This window comes from Alexandromys fortis, unplaced genomic scaffold (genome assembly GCF_014885135.2).
Source record: "Alexandromys fortis isolate MF-2015 unplaced genomic scaffold, M_Fortis_MF-2015_v1.1 scaffold_198, whole genome shotgun sequence".
NCBI classification, from domain to species: Eukaryota; Metazoa; Chordata; class Mammalia; order Rodentia; family Cricetidae; genus Alexandromys; species Alexandromys fortis.
This window is the reverse complement of record NW_026068111.1, coordinates 2,504,444-2,512,258: the sequence shown is the minus strand read 5'-3', so window position 1 is coordinate 2,512,258 and position 7,815 is coordinate 2,504,444. Positions and strand designations below refer to the sequence as shown.

General features: G+C 38.6%; 1 protein-coding gene across 1 annotated transcript in view; it reads left to right on the top strand.

Moving 5' to 3' along the window:
• Positions 1-7,321, top strand: part of Uri1 (URI1 prefoldin like chaperone) — a 56,920-nt gene extending 49,599 nt beyond the window's left edge. The window contains exons 8-11 of the mRNA XM_050124507.1: positions 1,714-2,083; positions 3,559-3,698; positions 4,273-4,513; positions 6,168-7,321. Coding sequence (XP_049980464.1) covers positions 1,714-2,083; positions 3,559-3,698; positions 4,273-4,513; positions 6,168-6,350 — 934 coding nt within the window. The 3' untranslated portion in view covers positions 6,351-7,321. The remainder of the gene's footprint in view (positions 1-1,713; positions 2,084-3,558; positions 3,699-4,272; positions 4,514-6,167) is intronic.
• Positions 7,322-7,815: the final 494 nt, after the last annotated feature.

Sequence of the window (7,815 nt, the reverse complement as noted above, 5' to 3'; positions counted from 1 at the left end):
GTGTGCTCATTGAAGAAAGGGCAGAAGCCTGTAGACTTATCAGCTGTCCTGCTCTCAGATGAATATTATTCTTGCAGAACATTTCTTTTTAGGAAACTGTATTGCTGTTCTTATGCACACCTATACTGAAAACCTCAGTGTTACTCATATCTCACCATATGATACATAATAAAGTAATTATACTTGATAGTCAGTAATTGCATTAAATACTAACAAAAAATTTAAAGGTGACCAAACTTTATTTTTTGAGGTGCTGGGTATTGAACTAATGCCTCTATCCTGAAAGACAAGCATTCTATACTGCCACAGCCCCCACTTCTAAATAACAATTTTAAATCATGTAATTTTATACTGTTCTAAGATAACACTCTGTTCTTGGGTCACTTGTTAAAAAGAAAATTTGGCTTTGAATTTAAATTTGATACTGTAAAATGTTTGTCCTTGCCTTTCGTTACAAACTCTCTGTTTATTGAGCAGACAGTTTATAATCTGGTCAGGTAGTTCTGTGTATGAGAAACTTCACCAAACTGCTATTTGAAATATACATTAGCACTCACTTAGAATTGTCAGAGCGCTATATTATGCAGTTTCTACTACAGAAGTTCCTATATTATTTTGCTTAAATGATGTACCATATGCAGCAATTAGTTTTTGTGAAAAATAGGACACAAAAAATTTCCCCTACTATTCCACCTATGAATTGTTAGGTCCTTTAAGATCACTGGTACTAACTCATTTTTAAAAACCGGTGCTGGATTTAGAAGTATTAGTCACGATTCTCTCTTTTTTGCATGATGTCATTTTATTTTTGTTGCATTTTTAGTTTGGTTATTTTTGTAAGGTCTTCAGATCCTTCAGGGAATAAAACGTGATAAATTTGCATTTGTGTAACTATATGTTCATGTGCACATGTAAGAATCCTTTATCTTGAAAAATTCTAGTACATGCTGTTACAAAAATTTCTGAGGCCCAAAGTAAGAAATAATAGTATTTTATAGTTTGGGGGTTTGGGGCATTAATTTCTGGTCTTACAAATAGAACGCTTACTTTTTAAAATTTTTATTTAAAGAGAGACTTTATTGTAGATTTATAGTGGAAACTAGAAAGAGAGACAGGGTGTGTGTGTATTGGGGAGGGGGAGAACACTGAGCATACTCCTGTGCAGCAGGAGTGGTCTCAGGAAACAGGGTAGGTACTCTCTCCCTCCTTCCCTCTTTCCCTCCCTCTCTCCCCCTCTCCCTCCTTCCCTTTCTCCCTCATTCTTTCCTTCCTTTCTTCCTTTTTCCTTCTTTCTGTTCCCTCCGATCCCTCCCCCTTTCTCTTTCCTCTCCTTTTCTTCCCTCCCCCCTCTTCCTCTCTCTCTTTCTTTTCTTTCTTTCTTTTTTTTTTTTTTGAGACAGGGTATCTCTATGTAGCCCTGGGTGTCCTGGAATTCACTCTGTAGACCAGACTGGCCTTGAACTCAAGAGATCAGCCTGCCTCTGCCCCTCCCTAGTGCTGGGATTATAGGTGTGCACTACTACAACCACCATCTTTCTTAATTACATTATATTCATACTACATCTGGCCAATGTCCAATGATAAAAATATACATGTCCTATGAGTTCTTCTTATATTTGAGTAGCAACAGGATGCTGAGGTGTGTAAGAACCTTGATTTAATTAATCCTCTGTATTTGTTTCATCTCATTAATATTCTTATTTCTTCACCTAGTAAGCCTGATACTGGGATTGCAAATGGAGAAGACACAGTGTCTTCTGAGGAGGAAAAGGAAGATGAAGGCACAGGTTTGAATGTGGTGCCTCCAGCGACAGACTCCTTTGCCCCTGGCAGCTGTGGCATGCATGCTCGAAATGCAGGACTGCCTAATGGTCAAGCAAGTAGTCATTTGAACTGTTCAGTGAATGGTTCAAATTCTTACCATAGCAATGAAGAGGATGAAGATGATGATGATGAAGATGCTGATGATGTTGATGATGACGACGATGATGATAATTACAATGAAAATGAAAGTGACCACACTATTTCAGCAGATAATTCTGTACCAACAATATACTTCTCTCATACTGTTGAACCTAAAAGGGTGTGTATACTTTTAACTTTGTTGTCATTAAACATCATCTATGCTGTATTTTAAAGAGAAGATGTTAACAATATTTAAGATTCTTAATATTGGCAAACAGGAAAAGTATCTTTTCCCCTTATCTGACCAGTGCACTTTAATGGAAAAGGGAAAGAGTAGTTAGCTGATGGTGTCTCACTAACTAAACCTGAATGCAGTGACTGGATCACCTGCCCTTATTCCAGGGCTCGCTTAAGATTAAACTAAAGATTGAATTTTTAAATTTGGGAATTTGGTTTGCTTTTGGATCTGGAAATGGCTATAAGACTAGTATTTATTAAACACACACACACACACACACACATGGTTGTTGTTTGATGTGGGTATCAAGTGAGTACTGGTATCCTGAGCAACAAGGAAAAAATTGGGGGAGAAAAATGAAAAACGGGTCCTTTTTTGACAAATTAAATATAGATTTGTAAAAATGGGCTTAGAATTTCAGCATTTTGGAAGTGAGAATGACTAGAGATCTTGTGATCCATTGTGTCAAACTTTACTTTAGTACTGAAGCCTTTGTTTTTCCATACCTAACTGTAGAAGCCCAATATTTAAAATAGTTGAAAGTGGACTGTGAATGAAGGGTGGGCTACCATCAATCTACCCCTGCCCAACTTCCCTCTGTTCTGTGTACTGTGCTGAAGGGTCTGGGATGTGTGTTGTAGAGTGTGAAGGCCTGTAAGGCAGAGTTGGTCAGCTGTGAGTCACCTCCCCACTGGTCAGTATGGCAGTCTGCAATATCTTATTATGTAAGGAGACACCTTATTGCTTACTTGATATTTCTTAAGCTTTAGTTATCCCTGCCCTATTAGAAAGTGAAATAATTATGTGTATTTTATCTTAATTCATAGCTAAAGGGTCTTTGGAATGTTTTGATTGAAACTGAAACATTGTTGATTCTCCTCTCTCTGTGCTTTCAGTTTTTCTTAATTTATTAGATAAAGCCAAACACACACTCTTAGGAGGACTGTTATGGAAAGGGTGATATAAATGCCAGACCAGCACAGAAGAGTAGCTTATGGTCTTGAGCACATTTAGCTTTTTCTTAGTCTGATGTGTTTTCTGAAGTTAGCGGTATTTAAGCAGTTCAGACAGTTAAGCATTATCTGCTGTTGTACTTGTGACTCAGGCTAGCGGCACAAGGATTAAGCCACAAATGCATTTGTAAGGTGAAGGCAAGGGAGGCGAAGCTTATAATCAGTATGGAATTTAGTTTAAATGTATTTTGCTTTTCATACAATGGTAAAGACACTGGTGATAGAATAGGCTGCTGAAGGAGGTGCAGTGTTGTGGAAATGTGGCACAAGAGTCAGACTTGGTCACATACATAATTTCAGTGCCAAAACATTTTAGCTGTGTCTCTTGCTGATAACTATATGGTTTATTTGATTTTTTTCTGAAAGTTTTGGATTTTATTTTTCTTCATGAACCAATTTTAGGTTCGAATAAACACTGGGAAAAATACCACCTTAAAATTCAGTGAAAAGAAGGAGGAAGCCAAACGGAAACGAAAGAGCAGTGCTGGCAGCCATGCTACTCATGAGCTGCCTGCCATCAGGAGCCCCGCTGATATTTACAGGTGAGGGATGGTCCTGGTGCTCTCTTCCTTGTAGTCCTCTTCATGTGTCACTGGAGAGCTGGAGGCTGGTGTTCCTTGTAGAACTTACCTGCCACAAATGTCATGAGCTTGTCCTGTATTTCACCTGTCAGCGGGGAGCAGCTTGACATCACCTTCCATTTTATGACCCATATTTGCAAACTGGTGAAAATTCCTAATGTTTTGAGGTAGATGTGTATAAAATTTTTGGCAAATCAAGCTGTTTTCACCTGGAACATATTTATAAGTAACATAACTATATTTTATTTTGGCCCAAATTCATCTTTGAAAGTAAATAAGGTACATTTGGTGAAGTGGCAAACTTACTTCCTGACATTTTAGAAGAGACATTTTAGCGAGTAAACTCAACTGGGCTTGGTGAGACTTGTGACTCCAGCACTTGGGAAGAGGAGGCTCAGCTATGTGAGGCACTGTCTCAAATAAATAACCTCAAAAAACAAAGCTTAGATTAACTTATAGAAAATCAAGAAATCTTTGTGCAGTTCTTCTCAGTTATGAGCCCTTAACAGTGAGATGAGTTTCTGGACTGCTGCAGGGTCTTCGTGGACGTTGTGAATGGAGAATATGTCCCTCGGAAGTCGATCCTGAAGTCGCGCAGCAGAGAGAACAGTGTCTGCAGCGACACCAGCGAGAGCAGCGCTGCTGACGTGGACGACCGGAGGGCTGTTCTGAGGAGCGTCAGCTGGGAGGAGCCGGGCACTGACGCCAGTGCCAGCATTTCAGAAGAACCCCAAGAAAGCCACCCCAAGAAGCTTTTGCCTTCAGGATTGTCTGAGGTCTGTGTTTATAGCCTACAGGCCTAGTCTTTGTGGTTTATTCTAAAAATTCAAAGAGGATCCCATTAGTCCCCAGTTTGCGCTTTTTCAGACACATTTTTAAGATTATCTGGAGGCTTCATGCTCATCATGATGCCATGGAGTGTTTAGAAGTTAGTGTTCTGACCTTGCCAGCTCAGCCTCAGATGAGGCAGGTGCTTTCTGTATGGTGGGATGAGCTGGAGAACAGTGGGGTTGAGAGAAGCAAAGCAACAGAAAATCTTAAAGAGACAGTACAGGAGAGCCAGCCAGTGGAGGGCTCTGTGGTTGAAGGTGCCTGCTGACAAACCTGAGTTTGATCTCAGGAACCCACATATGGAAGGAAATAATCAGCTCTTACAAGTTGTCCTCTGACCCGGACAGGTACATCTTGGAACATCACAGTTTCACTAAAAAAAGAAAAAGAAGAAGTTAGGTGTAGGAAGAAGTGAACTACTTGAGCCAAAGTGCCAAAGAGCTGACAGTGGTTTCTAAACTCAGTGATATGTTCTCTTAATTTTCAATACTTGGTAGACAAAACTTTCAGTTTATGCTTAAATTCTTAGCAAGGGAGAGGTTCCAAATATGAGACAGTTTTAAAAAGTGACTCCTGGGTCTTCATTTTTCTTGATATAAAAAGACACATGAGACATCCTGGTGATTGTGTGTCACTTAGTCTCATTCCAGTTGAGCATAGTTGATTTTGATGAGATGATGTTCCACAAACACTCAGGCACAGTGAAAGAGTGTGTGTTTGTGTTTTGGTGACATGTCTGATTTGTGTCATTGGATTGATTATTTTAGAATTTTGAAAGGTGTTCTGAATCACTTTTTTTTTTTTTTTTTTTTTTTTGTTTTTAGTTTTACCAATCTCCTTCAAAAAGTGTAGGTAAAGTGTAATAAAGACAGAACTTAAAAACTTACATGAATGAGCCCACAAGTGAAATATCAGCATTGGTAAAATGAAGCTTTTGACTGTCAGTCAGCAGAAGCAAGGTAACCTGGCCAGAAGCCTCTTTTACACCATTGTAGCTTCTCTGTTTACTAGATGTTTGACAGCGAGCTGGAGAAAATGAAGTGTTTTGGGGGGACTTTATTTGTCATTTGTGTTTTCCAAGACAGAGAGTCCCCCCCCCTTTTTTTTTTTTTTGAGGCAGGGTCTCTCTGTGTAGTGCTGGCTGTCTTGGAACTCTGTAGACCAGACTGATCTCGAACTTAAAGAGATCCACCTGCTTTTGCCTCCTGAGTGCGGGGATTAAAGACATGAGCCACCACACACAGCTTACATTTTGTTTCCTTATATTTTCACTATTAAAAAAAATCTGTGTACTTGATAGTGTAATTAAGAAAAATAATGTTAAGCTGAGTGGTGGTGGCACATTCCTTTAATCCCAGGCAGGTGGATCTCCTAGTTTGAGGACAGCCAAGGCTACACAGAGAGACCCTGTCTCAAAAACAAAAATAGAAAAGAAAAATAATATTATTTTGTTTCTCTGAGCAATCAATATTTTGATGTTTATTACCCAAAATTATTGTTACTTTAGTTTTAGTTTATAAAAAAAGTCTTGGTAATAGAGTGTAAAGATTTTTGTGTGCATTTTATTTATATTTAACAGTATACATTTTTGTCTTACAGGCTTTTTCTGGAACTGTAATAGAAAAGGAATTTTCATCGCCCTCCTTAACACCACACTCAGCCATTGCTCATCACGCCCTACCCACTATTCCAGAGCGAAAAGAAGTTCTGTCAGAAGCATCGGAAGAGCCTGCAAAGAGAGTTTCCAAGTTCAAAGCTGCCAGATTGCAGCAGAGAAACTAGAGAGGGCATGGGCTTCATCTTCTGCAGCTCAAGCTTCACTTTAGGACATGCAGCAGATTAGCCCCTGGGGTGGAAAGACGTCCTACTTCACTTGGCAACAGTTCTCTTACCTTTATCAGTGACATTAAAAAAGTTAAAGTAAATGTTTGAATACTGTAAAATTCTGCTGCCTTTGTTAATTCTCTGAACACTGTCTAATTGGCCTTAGGATGCAGTAGTAGCGTTCGATTTACTTCTCAAAGAATTCTGTCATGCATTGTTTTTGTGTTTTCAACTAAACGCAGGCAGTTTTGTACCAGCTGTGATGTTGTGCTTGCCATATGGGCTGTATTAAAGAAACTTTTAAATTTTCAAATAGATTCAACAATTATATTACTTGCTTTCACATGTTAAAGGCACTTTAAAAAATCTACATCTCTTGTAGGTTTCACAGCTAGGTAGTTCTTTGGAAAACTTCCTTTGAATGTCATTCTGTAATGTTTAAGGCAAGAAGCTACACAAACCCTATGGAAAATTTTGACTAGAAGAATACTATTTTGTACAACTGTTTTTTTTTTTTTGGCAAGTAAAATTTTTATGAAACTTGGTTTCTAAAATGTTGTGAACTTCCTGGTTTAGAATTGTGTGTAAAACTGTCTTTGATTTGTGTATATGCTATACAGCCACACCACAGATTTCTTGAATTCTTTTTTTTTTTTTGGTTTTTCGAGACAGGGTTTCTCTGTGGTTTTGGAGCCTGTCCTGGAACTAGCTCTTGTAGACCAGGCTGGTCTTGAACTCACAGAGATCTGCCTGCCTCTGCCTCCGGAGTGCTGGGATCAAAGGCTTGCGCCACCACCGCCCGGCTCTTGAATTCTTAAAATCCCTGTGTGTACAGTCTTTACTGGGATTATCTTTTGGGAGAGAAAAGTTTGTCTAGATGCTTTAAAAAGAATAGTTTTAAAATAAAGGTTTTTCTTTAATGTTTTCAATCTTCCTCATAATTTCATTCTTCAAGGCTGCTTTGCTACCAGTAAAAAAATTAAAATATTGGGCTGGAGAGATGGCTCAGTGGTTAAGAGCATTGCCTGCTCTTCCAAAGGTCCTGAGTTCAATTCCCGGCAACCACATGGTGGCTCACAACCATCTGGAATGAGGTCTAGTGCCCTCTTCTGGCCTGCAGACATACACACAGACAGAATATTGTATACATAATAAATAAATATTTTAAAAAAATTGAAATATTGTATTTACTTGTAGCCAAACGCCTTAAAGAGACATTCAGTCTCATGTTGACCATTACAGTGCAAGCGTTGATCATTAGCTTGATGCATGCTAAAATTTAGCTTTTAAAAAGCATTCTGCATTAGTACTAAAATAAGCCATCAACCCCAGTCCACCCCTCTATTCATGGCTAAATATTTAAAGGTTATTTATAGCTTCTTTAATGAATTCTTGCTTAAACAAAGTGAAATTATGTCCTAGA